Here is a 15,183-nt window from a genome sequence, read left to right as displayed (position 1 = left end):
ACAATCCTACTTGGCACTGCATTGTGGGCAGGAACTTTGGTAGTTATGTGACACATGAAACTAAGCACTTCCTCTACTTCTATCTGGGCCAAGTGGCCATCCTTCTGTTCAAATCTGGTTAAAGCATGGATTGTGCCCACACCTTCAGGGATGCGTCCCAAACCAAGGACTGCTGCCTGAATTCCAAATACCAGAGCCCTGCGAAGGGAACACCTCCATCTGTGAACCTTGGTTGTGTTGTTTGGTACAGGACCTCCTCTGTACTCCTTTGTGGTTATAAAGCAATTAGCAAAACGGCAACAACAAAAAATACATAGAGTGCATCGTTGTTTACTGTAACACAATAATTAGAAGTGACCTGTCTCTCAGGGGACCAAAAACAAAATAGAAATTAGTTGCCATGAACTGGATTCACCCTCAAGGAGATCCTTTGTGTGTGGGCTTTGGAGGCTCTCTGACTTTTCAAAACCAATCATCAGGCCTTTCTTTCAAGGCACCTCTGGATGGATTAGAACCATCAACCTTTTGATTTGTGGTAAAGCACTTAACCATTCGGGCCACCTGCGAACTCCTGCTTGTAGGAAGGGATGGTGTCAATAACCTCAGATATTACTTCCACACAAGGAAATCACATGCATGAAGCCAGCTTTTATAAAAGGAGGTAGCTCTATATTTACTGATATTAGAAAGATATCCACCATTGCTAAGTTAAAAAAAAGCAGTTTGAAACAGTATGCTTTTGTTTTTGTTTTAAAGGTTTGTTTACATGTTCACAGAAAAACATCTAAGGTTTTTTGTTTTGTTTTTTTTTCACATCTAAGCTTTTAAAGGTTTGTTTACATGTTCACAGGAAAACATCTAAGAAACACTTAAACTGTTAATGAGATTCTGACTATGGGACAGAAGGGAGTACTTTTCTTTTTTAAACTAGGAAATACAGGTGTAAGGCATGAACCCAAACAAGAATGAAGGGCATTGCAAAGTCAGTCTTCTCCCTCCTTCGCCGTCCAGGCTGGCTCTGGAGAGAGAGAAACTGTCTTACTGAATAAAACCCAAAGCCTCACCCCCGTCAAGTTGATGCCCACTCCCAGCAATGCGATAAGATGGGAGAACTAGCCTGGCCCTGTGGGTTTCCAAGACTGTAACTCTTCATGGGGGTGGAAAGCCTGCTGGTGGTATCGAACTGCTGGCTTTGGGGGTAGCAACCCAACAGGCAACCACTACGCCACCGGGGCTGTCTGAATGCATCTGTGCAAGGTGGTTATGTGCTGTCCAACCGATTCCAATTCATAGCAACCCTATAGGGCAGAATAGCCATGCCTCCATGGAGTTTCCTAGGCTGTAATCCTTAAAGATTACAAGGGCAGGTTAGAAAACAGACCTTTCCGTTAGCTTACACATTGCTGGGATCCCTCACTGCAGTGTCAATCCTTTTACTTTTTAAACAAAGAATATGTGTCTCTTTTATCATTCAAAATGATAAAAGGGGGGGAGATGGTTTGTTGTAGAAATTTTGCACACAATCTAAAAGTTTCAATAGCCACAATCTCACCTCCTGGAGAAAATGACCATTGGATCACCTACATTTCCATTTCTTTATATGCATTTATATCCTTTAAAAACCCAAACCCCAAACTTCAGTTTGTAAAATAGTCACAAAACATACAACGTTAAAAAAGGTGGAGAGGCTCACTCATAGCACATTGGTTATGCATCGGGTTAATTGCATGGTCAGCACTTTGAAACACCAGCCTCTGGAATAAAGGACTTTAAAATATATATAAGGAGTGGGGGAGAGAATGCTAAACATGTATCCCAGGCCAAAAGAAATCCAGTTTATAAAAAGAAAAGGGGCGGAGACGGTCTTTGGCACTGTTTGCACTTAAAGGGGCAGCATCCACATCCTTCCGTGTCATGACGTATGTGTGCAGACCATGATTTTGAGCAGCTGTGTAATAACCTAGCCCAAGAAATATTTATTTAAGCAATCTCACCATCAGACATTTAGGTTGATCCTCATTTCAGGAAAACAAAACAAAAACGAACACCAAAAAAAGTTTTGCACATAAAGTCAAGACTATGCCTGTGGGGCAGAAAAGATAGTTCCCGAAACTGCTGTTCTGACTCGGAGACCTCATCCTTTGGGGTCTCTGCCCCGCTTGCTTGCCCACTCCAGAGGCAACCCTGGCCTTTGACTTGTCCCTATGGGAGGGCAGAGGTGGAGCCTGATGGTCTCCACCAGGTGATCATTTCCCAGCACGAAGCACAAGACCCAGGTCCAGTCCTGTGGCCCCCTACTTCCCAGCGTCGAGGTCCTCAGGGCACTGGTGGTCCAGAGATGTGTGCAACATTCTCATACTGAGGTTCCTCCTGCCCCTGATCTTCGACCAGCTTTGGGGGATCCTGTTCGGGAAGACCACCCCCGGGGGCCGGCCCCTCAGTGCTGCCTGGGCTCTTGGTGTCGTCCCCCAGCCCTCGGGCTGCTGCCTCTGGCTCTGCCCTCGCAGGTGCTGCGCACGGGGCTGAGTCGGGGCTCTGGCTAGCAGAGTCGGGGGCCAGCCCAGGGCTGCCCTTGTTCCGACTCAGGGCCCTGCGTGGAGGCTTGGGGATGGCACTCTTGGCCTTGGGTTCTGCCTGACCTTTCTTGAAACTCCCCAAACGGCGCAGGACGGACCGGACGGGCCCCTCCGGTCCCCGGGGCGTCCCCGCCAGCATGTAGATGGTGGTCATGGGCCCCGAGTGCTCCTGCACACTGCTCTCAATGGCTTCGATGCGCTCCGCCACTGTCCGGCCTCCCAGCGGGAGCTGCTGGCAGCCAGCCGCTGAGTCCCCAGAGCTGGTGGCACCAGGAGGGGTCTCCTCACTTTCTGCGGGCTCTGGGCCTAGGGACACGTCAGCTTGCTGGCCCTCAGAACTGGGTTGGGCCCCTCGAGAGAGCCTCTTGGGCTTTCGGAGTGGGCTGGCAAGCTCTCCTGAGCTCCGGTGACTCTGGGGTGTAAACTTGGTGCCTTCGGCAAAGGAGACCGATGGCCGCTTGGCCCGAGCTAGGCTGGAGGTGCGTGGGATGGCGAAAGGTGTGGAGGCATCTTCCGGGGGAGGGAAGGAGCCTGCGGCCAGGCTGGTGTCTGGAGACTCTGCTTGGACCACAGAGGTCATCCCTGCAGGAGGCAGAGGAGGCAGAAGAGGGGGTCTTGGCCAGAGCTGGGCTGGTTATCCTAACCCATCTTACTTACTCAGCTCAGGATCTTACAGGAGACCCCAGAACTGAGGCAAAGAAGAGGGCGAGGATGCAGACAGCCAGGGGAAAGGCCGACCCAGGTAGTCCCTGTGCTTTCCCCACTCCTTCCTCCCCACCTTGAACTGAGACCACAGTCTGGCCTCCCAGAAAGTCTCTCAATGCAGCAGAGCCTTGGCCCCCTCACCTCTGGGCCATCCTGCACGCTGGCCCCTCTTCCTGAAACACCACTCCCACTTCGTTCCACCTTGTTGGAGTTGGCTAACTCCTACTGATCCTGGTAGGCTCAACTCACACATCCCCAGCACTGCGCTGTCTCCCCTGGCCCCAGCCAACCCCAGATGACTGTTCCCATGTTTCACATCAAAGCCGGTGTCACCCTGTGCTAGGAAATCGCACGGGCTCTTGATAAACATTTGCTGAGTGAATCAGGCAGAGGTGGTGGAGGGCAGGGTTTCCCCAGGATCGAATAGGCTATTGGGGTACGAGGCTACCTTCTTGGGGTGGCACACAGTAGGCAGGATCCTCGTCCTCCTCTGCGGACTCAGGATCGGACGAGAAGGAGTCATCCGAGGGCCAGCCAGCGGAGGGGGGCTCGATGAAGCTGTGGTTGAAGGGGACCTCCGGGTCGTGGTGAGAGACTGTGAGAGGCGCTAGGTCAGGAGCAGAGCCTGATGGGAAGCCCTGGCCCATTCCAGCCCCGATCCCCCAGCTGCCACCCACCTGTCACCCAGGGGAGCTTGTGACTGCGGAGGGAGCCACAGGGCAGCACGGAGCCCAGGCTGGTCAGTGCCCCCCACATCTGCAGTTTCACCCTAGACACAGCAGTGCCATCTCTCGGAAGCCTGAGCGGGGGGAGAGAGGGGGTCACTTCAGGGTGCTTGGGATGAGGGCAGGAGGGACGAGAGGCAAGAGGAAAGAGCGAGGCCCGTGCTGCGAGGGAGACACAGGGACTAGATGACACATCATTTGGACACATTCCCGGGGCCCCAAACCTTCAATGGAACCCCCTCTTCCTGCCGACAGAACACCATCCCGGTTACTGAGGCCACGATTTTGGCCGGGTCAGCCACAGACAGTGCGATAGGCGCTAGACTACAACTCTGGCTGGGACTTGAGCCCCGTGAGCCTCTGGTGCCTCATTTGTGAAATGAGAACAACTGCTACCCCATCAGTTCAGACCACACCCCTGGCAGGGAGCCCCGCCCCCCCGCCCCCGCCCTCCCGAATACAGTGATTGGTTAGCATCATCCTGGCTGAGCCCCTCACCCGGCACCCAGCTCAAATGGGGCCCCTGCAGGCAGGCAGTACCCTCCACTCCCCACCCTCATTTCCTTGCCAGTCCCTTGCCACTGCCTGCTTTTCTGCTGACAGCCATTATTCCTGACCTGAGCTCATCTGTTTGTGTGAGGGGCTCTTCCCTCCACCCCCAAGCTGTAGGTCCTGAGGGATGGGGAGCTGGGCCGGCTCCTGTCGGGGTGTGGCCCGACTCCTCCCTGCCCTGCTCCAGCTCTGCTGCTGTTCTGCCCCCTGCCTCCCTCCCTTCGGGTCTTCTGCTGTAGGTTTCAGCTGCACCAGCCTGGTGCCCACCCTTCCTGCTCCTGCGACCCAGTCTCCCAGCGAGGCAGGTGGTAGCTCTGATGCCTCCAGCCACTGCGGCAAAGGCAGCCCAATGCCACTTTGTGCCCAGTCCATGGCCTGAGCCGGTGCTTACCTGTCCTTGGGGTCCAGGCGGGCGGCCCAGAAGCAGCAGAGGCAGCAGGCGAGACCCAGGAGCAGCAGCAGCAGGGGCACCAGGATGCCCGCGATGAGGGCAGCATCCTGACCACGAAGGCCTATGGGAACAGGGCGGTCAGATGGCTGGAGCCACCCCGCCTCCCACCACATGTGCCTCCTCCTGAGCACTGAGCTGGGCCTCCCCATGGGGCCCTCCTCCGGCTCTCTGGCACATGGACCGCGCTCATTCAGCCTGGAGGGCCCCTTCCATGGCCTGATGCAGGCCCTGGGGTTCAGCCTGCCCCATCATGACCTGGGCTTTCACCTGGTTTCTCGGGGTTTGGGGGCCCCAAAGCATCCCAGCGGACTTCCAATGCAGGGATGTGTCTGCAGGCGCCCAGCCCGCAGATACCTGGAACCCATGGTCACGGTACCCTCCTCATTCCCTCCACCTTACCGTGCTGGCAGGCCCCAGAGACAGGGTGGCAGGGCCCCTCTGGGCACTGGCAGGGGACCGAGCAGTTGTCTCCATAGAAGCCAAATGGACAGGAAGTGTTGCAGCTGTGGGGTGACAGGGAGACGCAGGCTGAAGGCTGGGTGGGAAGGGAAGCATCAGGCAAGGGAGCAGGGAGGTAGATGGTAGATTTCTGGGCCCGCCTTGACACCCCCCAGGAGCCCAGGGGGCCTAGTTGTTCCCACTGCTAACTGCAAGGTCAGCAATAGCAAACTGTCAACTGCACTCCTTGGGAGAACAACAGGGCCTTCTACTCCCGTGAAGAGTTACAGTCTGGCTGAAGGGAGACAGCGGAGGGTGTAGAATATAAAAATTAAAAAAAATGTATGTTATCCAGGGTTCCCCAGGGTGGGAGGGTGGGGAAAAAAAAGAAGCTGATACCAAGGGCCCAAGTACAAAGAAAATGTTTTGGAAATGATGATGGTAACATATATACAAATGTGCTTGATACACTTGATGTATGGATTATTATAAGAGCTGTGAGAGCCCCCAATAAAATGATTTCTTAAAAAAAGAAAGTTACAGTCTGTGGATGAAGTGCCAATAAAACTATTTAAAAGAGAGCCCCCCCAATAAAATGACTAATAATAATTAAAAAAAACCTTTAAAATAAAAAAAAGAGAGAGAGTGACAGTCTTAGAAACTCACCGGGGCAGTTCTACCTGTTGTGTAGGGTTGCTGAGTCAGCAGTGAGTTTGATTTTGAGAAACCATCCCCCTGTCCCCTGCCAGGCGGGCTCCCCTAGATGAGGCCCCAACAAACCCTATGTGACCACTCAGCCACGATCCAAGTACCACTGGCAGCATTTGGGAGAATGCTCCAGCCCCAGAGCCCATCTTCGGGGGAGAAGAGAGCACCCAGATGTGCCCTGGCCTCTAGCCCCCAAGGTGTAATCCGCAAGGCAGGGTCTTCCTCTCACTCTCCTCACCTCCTTGCCCACCCAGCGCTAATGTGAACCCCGTGACATCTGGAGAGAGGCCACCCAGGCCTGGCGGTCTGAGCCAGGCCCGGCCCGGCCCCTAACGCTGCAGGCCTTGAAAGTCTCCTCCGTAAAAGGTGGGCTCTTCTACCTGATGTTCAATTCTGTTCTTGAAGTGGAAAAGCTACCTACCTGCTAACAATGATTGTGTCCCCACCACCTGAAGATCCGAGGGAAATGACACTGCAGGGGCCCCTAACCCCTAACTAAGCTCCCAAACCAGTGAGCGCAGAAGCCCTGGGTGGGGCACGTGGTTAGCACACTTGGCTGAAAGGTTGGTGGTTGGGTTCCACACAGAGACCCTTTGGAAGGTGGCCTTGAACGGAACCTCACAAAATCAGCCGGTGAGAACCCTGTAGAGTGCAGGTCGGCTCCAGCCCCTACAAGGGTATCATGAGTCCGAAGAGACTTCAGGGCCACCGGTCATGTAGTTAAGGGGCATTTTAACCCTGGCCTGGCCTTCCTGGGGAAGCTGCAGGCCCCACCACGGGAAAAATCATTAAGACGCTGGGTGAGAAGCCTCTGGAAGGAGCATTTAAGAAACAGAAGCCTGGCCTACGTCCACTCTGCTGCTCCCTCTCAGGCCCCATCCTCACCTGGGCCCCCAGTAACCGGCGTTGCAGACACAGTCCCCAGTCACAGCATCACAAGTCCCCTGAAGACAGGTAGGGCAGGTGAAGCTGCAGCTCTCTCCAAAGGTGTCAGCTGGGCAGGGCTCTTCACACCTGAGATGAGGCAAGACTTGGGGAATAGGGGGGGCACCACCCATCTTCTCCCTACCCCCAGTCCCCAAACCCCTGCTCCTGGACTCAGGGGCCCAACTGTTTACTCAGCACCATGGCAGGGTAGGTGTAAACAGGGCCAGCCCCACCAGGGGACAGACCACAGATTTCTGAAGGAGGAGGGGGGTAGAAAGCTGCGTGGTGAGAGAACTGGGGGAGAGTCCTGCCCAGGCCTCCTCAGCACACATTTCTCTGCCCTCACTCTTCCCCAGCGAGGCAGGGGGCTGGGGTGGAAGTGGGGATCCTGAAGGAAGATGCACCCCACCCTGAGCAGGCTGGGCCCTCACCTGGGTCCCTGCCAGCCGGGGTTACAGTGCTCACAGTGCCCAGTGTCTGGCTGACAAGACTCCCCTAGGCGGCAGCGGGGGCACTGCTGCCTGCAGTTCTCGCCAAAGGTGCCTGGTGGGCAGCGCTGGTGGCACTGGGTCCCATTCCACCCTGGCTCGCAGGACTCACAGCTGCCTGTGTCCGGGGCACATGGCTCATTCTGCTGGCAGTGGCCACAGCTAGGAAAGGAAGAGATTGAGAGTGGGGTCAGGGCAGGGGGGACTGTGGATGGACGGAGCTCCCTCGCTCCAAACCAGCAGAGCCCACCCCACCCAGCCTCTCAGGACCCAGGGGAGCTACACGGGCCCAGCTCTGCCTCTCAGACAGGTTGGAGCCTCCGTTTTCCCCATGCTGTATGGTGACAAGGCTGAAGAGGTGATCTCTGCAGGCTTTTGCAGGACTCTGTGCCACTGTTCACCTCCCCCTCTGTGAGCCCCCTCTGTGCAGCCCCTCAGGCCGGCTTTCCCCTCCTGCCTCAGGTCTGACCGGAACAGGCTCTGGAGTTTAACCTCTATCCCATAATACAAAAATGCACACACATACACATGCTTTCACCACGACAAGGTCTGGCTTTTAACGTCGCGCTGGTGCTTAGCAGTGCCTTGAAGGACCTTTTTCTGGATACTTAACTATCTGCGATCATATGCTTTCGGGGATGGGAGGGAATTCCCTCGATCCATTGACCAGCTTCTAGCTCAGAGTGGAATCGCTGGCCGTTGGTTTGGTGGGTGTGTTTGAAATAGCTTTGTTTTGTAAGAAATCACTGAAAACATGACATTGGGATGGGGTATCCTAGGCAGCCGAGCTTAAGTGTGTTGTCTTGGCAGACTTCTGCTTCAGTGCCAAGCGAGGGAAGAATGTACGGGGTATTTCTGATTGCAGGTGGAGCTGCTCCAAGTGAGGAAGTCACGGAGTCACAGAAACCCTGTACTCCAGCGGTTCTCAACCTGTGGGGCTTGACCCCTCTGGGGGTCAAACACCCCTTTCACAGGGGTCACCTGATTCATAACAGTAGCAAAATGACAGTGATGAAGTCTCAACGAAGATAATTTTATGGCTGGGGGGTCACCACCGCATGAGGAAGTGTAAGAAAGGGTTGCCACGGCGTTAGGAACGTTGAGAACCACTTCTGTAATCCTTTGGTCCTGAGCTTCATTCTGGCTGTTTATAAGTAGAGCTTGGCCGGTACTGGCATTTTACTGCTTACCGGTAACAGGAACGAACAATGGGGTGGGCTGGACCTAGAGGCACGGGGCCGCGGAAGGTGTGTGCATGTTTCCCTTCCTGGTTCATCCCTGCCAGGAATCTTTGTATGGACCACACCAGCCTCCTAACCCTTCTGCCTTCTCCCCGAGCCCTCCTGCTCCCGCTGCCTCCTTCTCTCGTGTTCCCGCCGTCCCCCCCACCCCTCTGCTCCTTCTCCCTCTTCCCTGCCCTTGAGGGCAGGCCCCTGCTTGCCCTCCACCTGCGCCCCTGCCCAGCGCGCTCACCTGTGCAGGCACTGCGCCCCGTAGCGGCCGGCGGGGCACGGCAGCTCGCAGCGCTCGCCGCGGTAGCCGGGTGGGCATGCGCACTGGCCCGAGGCGGCGCTGCAGCGGCCGCGCGCGCACTGGCACACCTGGCGGCAGCTGAGGCCCCAGCGGCCCGGCAGGCAGGCGCAGCGGCCCGACTCGGGAGCGCAGGGGGAGCCGTGGCAGGCGCAGCGGAAGCTGCAGCGGCGGCCCCACCAGCCGGGTTGGCACAGGCAGGCGCCCGTGGCAGGGTCGCAGCGCGAGGCTGCCAGGTTGCAGGAACACTGGCGGTGGCACGTGGGCTCCCACCAGCCTGGTTCACAGCGGCACACGCCGGTCGGGTCGCAGCGCCCGTGGGGGCTGCAGGCGCACGTGAATTCGCAGCGGTCGCCCCAGCGGTTGGCTTGACAGTGACACTCGCCCGTGGCCGGCTCACACTGGCCGTGCGGGTGGCAGGCGCAGCTCTTGCGGCAGTCTGGGCCCCAGTACTGGGCCGGGCAGCCTGCGGAGGGGTGGGGTGGGTGGGCCCAGGCGGATATGGCTAGCTCAGAGCTGGGCACGCATCCGCCCCGCCCTCCAACCCATCCAGAAGGGTCACCGTCTTGGAACGCCAGGCCCCCTGTCCTCCTGAGAGGTTTGCTCACTTCCTGGCCCATACTCTGCGCTACAAAAACACTCGACTGTGGCCCCGCCTCACCCTTAGGGATCGAGAGTGGGAAAGGCACGTCCCCAGAGTCAGACAGGTGGGAAGGACCAGGCTGGCCTGGCTGCTGCCGCCAGGGTCCCGAAAGAAGCCATAATTCCCAGTGTCTGCTCCCAGCCTAGGCTTGCCTGTCCCTGGTTAATCTGCCCACCAACCCCTCTGGCTGTCAAAAGGGGAGGGACTGGCTCCTGGGTCCACTGCACACACATCCCCCAGTGGATAAGCTGTGTGGGTCGGCAGAGAGAAATAACATCCATTCCGCAGCTAACGGGAGCACCTGCATTTTCTGAGACGCTGAAATGAAAAGTGAAATTGCCCGGCACTAACTTGTGAGAACAGGGTTTTGTGGGCACGGTAAGCCGGATGCATCAGGGCATCTCTGGGCGAACCCCTCTTCCTGCCTCTGAGCCTCCTGGTGAAGCTTGGAGGGATCTGGGACTTGCTATTCTTAAAATGGCATCCTTACCTGCTTTGTACCCAACCCCCCCATCCCCAACCCACTTCTGCCCAGCAATTGCACTCCTAGGGGGAGACTCACGGGAGCTGCATTGGGCCCCGAAGAACCCAGCCTTGCAGCGACAGAGGCCCGGTTTCACGCACACCTCTTCTGCCTGGCAGGTATCCGGCCCTTCGCAGATGGCTGGAAAACAGGTTGGAGGGACTGAGGCATGATGGGGGACACCTCTGCCCCTCACTGGCTCTTAGGGCCTTGCCACCTCAGGTTAGGGGGGGTGTATTATAGGTTGGACCCTGGTTCAAGGACTCAGGAAGAAATGAGGCCCCAAGAAGTTAAGGAGAATGGGCCATTGGGCTGTTCTTCCTTCTCATCTGGGGAGGTGGGGGGTGGGGGGTGGTGGTGGTGCTGTCCCCTCTTGGCTACTCACGGATGGTGCATTCTCGATCTTTTTGCCTCCAGCCTGGACAGCACTGGAGCTCGGCAGAGGGGCTGTGGAGCAAAGAGGGGTCAGCTGGAGCGTTCTGGGGAGCTGGACACGGGGTTTGCCAGCCCTTCCCAGTGGGCCACTGTCTCGGCTGAGCTTTAGGAAGTCGCCTCAATTCTATCAAGGTCTAGCAGACGGAGTGTAACGACCCTCAGGTCCTATCATCTTCCCCGACTATCCACCAGCCCGCAGCTGCTCCCTGCCCCTCTCCCTTCAGTCCTAACACCTTCCTCAACTCCCTCCTTTCCCTCAGTGTCTCCCTGTCAGTCCAACCACCGCCCCCCAAACTCTCACAAGACCCACCTGCTGGCCACGCAGACATGCTGCCCTTTGGGGTCCAGCTGGGACCCCAGGGCCCCCTGAGTCCAGAGCAGCAGCAGGAGCCCCAGCCCCAGCCCCATGGCGGCCAGTGCCGGAGGAGGAGAGCTTGGGATAGTCAGCCCCACAGCTCCCAACCCCCTTCCTGCTTCCTCTCAAGGCTTTTCCTGAGGAAATGGGGCCGGAGGGGCGGGCTGTCATGAGGCACCTCCCTGAGAGGGTGGGCGGGTGTAGAGAAGTCCTGACTGATGCCCATGAACTGTGAAGTGAAAGAGAAAGGGCCAGCCAGCCAGGGGGGAGCAGGGCTGGCCTTGCTGTGGAGGGCATCGGCAGGTCCCTGTGGGACTGGAGGTTACTGGGGGGCCCTTGACTTTCCTTCCACTAGGCCATATTCCCAGAGTGCGGCTGGAGCTGGGTAAACTTCCCCAACTGGAAACCAACCAACCACAGGAACCTTGGCCCTGTAGTCACTTTCTGCAGCGCTGGGAGGTTGGGGACAAGCACAGACAGACAAGGAGCGGTGTGTGGTTACTGTGGGCAGTTGCTTTATTTCGTTGGTTCAGGCCATTGGCACAAACCCTCTCTCATTCACAAATAGGGAAACTGAGACTCAGAGAGGAAGCGCTTTGATCTGGCCCCAGAGGTTTGGTGTAGACATGGTGGGAAGGGAAGTAGGCTGGGCTCTCCCGGCAGGCCCTGGCTCTCCAGCCAGGATAGCAGAAGAGTCTTGGAGAGGCCTGGAGCGATGAAGCTGTGTCTCATTTGAGGACACACATCCATCTACAGCTGGACCACAGAGTCAGGCCCGGGGGCAGCTGAGGGCCCCCCAGATAAAGCTGTTCATGGAGAGTAGAGGTGGGGAGGGTCAAGAGCCGAGAGGTGTAGGGCTGGACACAGGTTCCAGGTGGGGTTGTGGTGGCGTTTCTTCATCAACTTGTTGCTTGCTGGGAGTGGGGCCAGGAACTTCAGGGCTCTCAGCTTCACCCCGATACCACAGGCCAAAGCTAGAGGGTAGAAACAAGAGGTTCCTTGAGCCCAGAAGCCAGAGAGGTTGAGGGATGCCGGGGAGAGGAGGGGCAGAGAGGGAATAAAGGGCAGCTGGAGTTAGTGGGGAGGTGAGGGGCCCAAGGAACAGGTGGTAGGGGCATGGATAGAGCTCAAGGGATGAGGGCGCTGAGAAGACTCCAGGTGGGTCCCCTCCCTCAGCCTCACCCTCACCCCCTATCCCTTGCCCTTCCATCAACATACAAACTCTGTATCCGGGACTCAGGAAGCGGAGGTGGCTCTTCCTTATCCCTGGGGAGCAGGAGCCATGAGCCATCCTCATCGTCACTGAAGCAGAGAGAGGAGACATGAGTGCCGTTTATCAAGGCTCTGAGCAACAAGGGGAGTCTAGTTCACACCTCCCTGCTGGGCAGCCCCCAGGAACAGGTGGGAGCGGGCAGGGTGACTGCCGGGCACCTGGGGCTAGCTAGAGTGAAGGAGACGCTGGAGAGATGAAAGGCATTGCAAGGCTTCATTTATAGTCGGACTGACGGCAGGTTCAGACAAGGCTGTGGTGGCAGACTCAGCCCTTGGAGGACAAACAGATCCAGCCAAGGTAGGAAGCCAAGGGTGGAGGGGAGAAGCAGTGTAAGCGGATCACAGCAAGCTGGGCAGGCTGGAGCAGTGCCGGATCCAGAGAGAAGGGTGGCTGGTTCCACAGGGCAGCCTGGACAGCAGGCACGGGGTGACCAGGTCAGGAGGTCAGACACAGGGGGTGACCAGGCCAGAGCAGCAGGCTGGAACAGCAGGCACAGGGGTGAGCAGGCTGGACTGATAGGTTCAGGCTGAATGACAGACTCAGAGGGTGACCAGGCTAGGTCAGCAGGCTAGGGCGATGGAAGGAGGGAGGGAGGGCGAGAAGGCTGGCTCAGTGGGGGATAAAATCCAAACCAAAGCCATTGTCTGAGTCCATTCTGATTCATAGCAACCCTTTAGGGCAGAGTAGAATTGCCCCTTAGGGTTTCCAAGGCTGTCAATGGGAAGGAAGCAGGGTGCTATACCTAGTGCGCCAAGAGGGGATACAGGGCAGGAACTGACCTGCTCTCAGCTTCCTCAGGGGTCCCTAACATCTTCGCCTTGATCTTCTTCCGCTGCCTCCGGACAGCCACTTTTATGGCTTCCAGCAGAAGCCCAGACACCCTGTGGTCGGCGAGCAACTCCCTAGAGGGGAACCGAGAGACAGGGAAAGCAGTGGAGGTGGGTGTACACCATTAGGTCTCACCCCCAGGAGCTGGGCACTTTGTTCCCAGCTTTTTGAGACACTCTGACTTGCTAACACCCCTTCTAGGAACACTTCTCTGACTGCTGCTGGTGTGGGTCTGTGACCCCCTGAACTGCCCGCTCCCAGGTCTGGCCCAAGCTCCGGGAGGTTAAGGCCTGGTGACTCAGGTCTTCCCAGGGGAGTGGAAGTCCGAAGCGGGGTTACCACGGACCCAGAGAGGAGCCCTTTGGGGTCTGGATCCCTGCCCGCTCTCTCACCGCTGGAAGTAGGCCAGCTCCTCCTTCAGTAGGAACACATTGGCTTTGAGCTCATTCCGCTCCTGCAGGATCTGCCCAAGCTCCTCCCTACTGAAGCCGCTTTGGTCTGCCTCCTGGAGGCGTCCGGGCTGCTGCGGAGCATCCGGCTGCAACAGGACAGATTTGGTCAGAGGGCCGCCTTGGCCAGCACTCAGCCCTTCCCCAGGGCGATCATGGGACTGCTAGGAAGTTTGCCCAGCAGGGAAACTTGGGGGATGGGGGTGTGTGGAAGGTGTTACAATGAATGAATGTATCGTGGTCCGGCTGAGTGGAAAAGCGCAGGCGGGCCAAGGGCACAAACTTGTCTGCCACCTTCCAACTTCCGGAGGAGCCTGCCATACAGCAAAATAAAATGTCCGGAGTGTCCACCAAATTTCAGATGCTGTGAGTGGTCAGATGCGTGGGTCCCTGCCCTCATCAGACACTCACAGGACCCTCAGGAGTCTCTGCGGTCCCGGCATCGCTGGTCGTTCTCTCAGGCTCCTGTCTCTGCTGCTTCTGGTCCCGAGGCTTCTCTTGCGCCAACAGGGGGGACCCTTCGCGCAGCACCTCCCTCTCCCTCTCGCGCTCTCGCACCGCGCGGAGCTGCGTCTGCACCGCGGCCAGCTTCTGGCGTAGCTCGGCATTCACCAGCAGGAGGCGGTGCAGCTGTTCCTGCAACTGGGGGCGGGGCAAGAGGCGCAGACCAGTGGGCGTGGCGCCGCGGGGCGGGGGGAGCCACGCCCCACGCCCGTCGCTCCGCCCTCGCCCTCACCGCCTCCGTCTCCTGGCTGCGCTGCAGCAGGTCGCGACTGTGCGCCCGGAGTTCGTCCCGCTGTCGGTCCGTCACCTCCTTGAGCTGCCGCAGCAGAGCGCGCTCCTCTGGAGAGGGGGCGTTTTCAGCGGCAGCCAGCACGAGGGGTGCCCCTGACAGGCTTTGATCGGTCCCGATCGCGCCCCCAGCCCTCCCGGGCCCCGGCGGAGGCGCTCACTCACCCTGTGGCCCCGCACGCAGCTCCCTTCGGAGGTGTTCGTTCTCCTCCCGCAGCCGCCGCAGCTCCAGTTCTGCCTGCTGCGCCGAGACCTGCAGCTGGGGAGCCCGGGGCTCGGCGTTAGGCTGCCGTCGGCCGCGGGGGCCCGGGGGTGGAGCCGACACTCACCGAGTCCGGTGCGGGCCCCACCGCAGCCTTCTCCAGGAGCTCCAGCGCCAGCACCACGAGTGGCACCAGCCCGGCTGCCGCCTCCGGCCCGAAGCGGCGCGCCAGTTCTTGAAGCTCAGTGCCCAGAGCCCCCGCCAGATGGTACACGCGCTCCGCGCAGGACCCCGACCCCGCCGTCCCTCGGGGCCCCCAGCCTGGCCCCCCAGGCGCCATCTTTCGGGGCTCCATGTACCCTGAAGGGCAAAGGTTTTGCCCCTCCTTTGGGCAGGAAAAAGCGAACAGTTCCGGCTCAGGGTTGTCGTGGGAGGAGCGATTAAGCGGAAGGCGGTGGGGAAGACAGCCCGGGCGCTAGGACCCCCAGGACGACCTCCCTTTCAAGCTGAAGGTCACCAGAAGCCAGGCCGTCAGCTTCCCGCCAGGCCTCCCAGGGGCTCAAGCTGCAAAAGCTTTCCCGGA

At 58.1% G+C, this 15,183-nt stretch overlaps 2 protein-coding genes across 2 annotated transcripts; both read right to left on the bottom strand.

Annotated features, from left to right (window-relative positions):
* Window positions 1-1,951: 1,951 nt before the first annotated feature.
* Window positions 1,952-11,109, bottom strand: SCARF1 (scavenger receptor class F member 1). Its single transcript, XM_004707304.2, has 11 exons — window positions 11,012-11,109; window positions 10,652-10,713; window positions 10,306-10,407; window positions 9,044-9,566; window positions 7,514-7,732; window positions 7,041-7,169; window positions 5,409-5,512; window positions 4,950-5,070; window positions 3,959-4,080; window positions 3,730-3,876; window positions 1,952-3,158 (listed from the first exon to the last, which is right to left on the bottom strand). The coding sequence occupies exons 1-11, from the start codon at window positions 11,107-11,109 to the stop codon at window positions 2,317-2,319; spliced, it is 2,469 nt and encodes an 822-aa protein (XP_004707361.1). The 3' UTR covers window positions 1,952-2,316.
* Window positions 11,110-11,549: 440 nt separating this feature from the next.
* LOC101644263 (Rab interacting lysosomal protein) lies at window positions 11,550-15,161 on the bottom strand. Its single transcript, XM_004707303.2, has 8 exons — window positions 14,728-15,161; window positions 14,564-14,657; window positions 14,343-14,449; window positions 14,018-14,248; window positions 13,550-13,695; window positions 13,109-13,231; window positions 12,275-12,358; window positions 11,550-12,030 (listed from the first exon to the last, which is right to left on the bottom strand). Exons 1-8 carry the CDS (start codon window positions 14,953-14,955, stop codon window positions 11,892-11,894), a joined length of 1,152 nt encoding a protein of 383 aa, XP_004707360.1. The 5' UTR covers window positions 14,956-15,161; the 3' UTR covers window positions 11,550-11,891.
* Between the last annotated feature and the right edge of the window lie 22 nt (window positions 15,162-15,183).

Source organism: Echinops telfairi, unplaced genomic scaffold (genome assembly GCF_000313985.2).
Source record: "Echinops telfairi isolate 266 unplaced genomic scaffold, ASM31398v2 ScPeMD7_7458;HRSCAF=8496, whole genome shotgun sequence".
Lineage (NCBI taxonomy): Eukaryota > Metazoa > Chordata > Mammalia > Afrosoricida > Tenrecidae > Echinops > Echinops telfairi.
Note: the sequence above shows the minus strand (reverse complement) of the source record. Positions and strands in the feature narration are given on the sequence as shown.

Bases quoted from the DNA above. Each gene is read 5' to 3' on its own strand.
- LOC101644263 (XM_004707303.2), bottom strand. From the start codon at position 14,955: ATGGAGCCCCGAAAGATGGCGCCTGGGGGGCCAGGCTGGGGGCCCCGA. The intron at 14,450-14,563 runs GTGAGTGAGCGC...CCCCCTCTCCAG, and splicing joins GCTGCGTGCGGGGCCACAGG to AGGAGCGCGCTCTGCTGCGG. The intron at 12,031-12,274 runs GTATGTTGATGG...TCTACCCTCTAG, and splicing joins GAGTCCCGGATACAGAGTTT to CTTTGGCCTGTGGTATCGGG.
- SCARF1 (XM_004707304.2), bottom strand. From the start codon at position 11,109: ATGGGGCTGGGGCTGGGGCTCCTGCTGCTGCTCTGGACTCAGGGGGCC. The intron at 9,567-10,305 runs GTGAGTCTCCCC...ACCCCTCCGCAG, and splicing joins CGGGGCCCAATGCAGCTCCC to GCTGCCCGGCCCAGTACTGG. The intron at 7,170-7,513 runs GTGAGGGCCCAG...GCCTCATCTCAG, and splicing joins CCCGGCTGGCAGGGACCCAG to GTGTGAAGAGCCCTGCCCAG.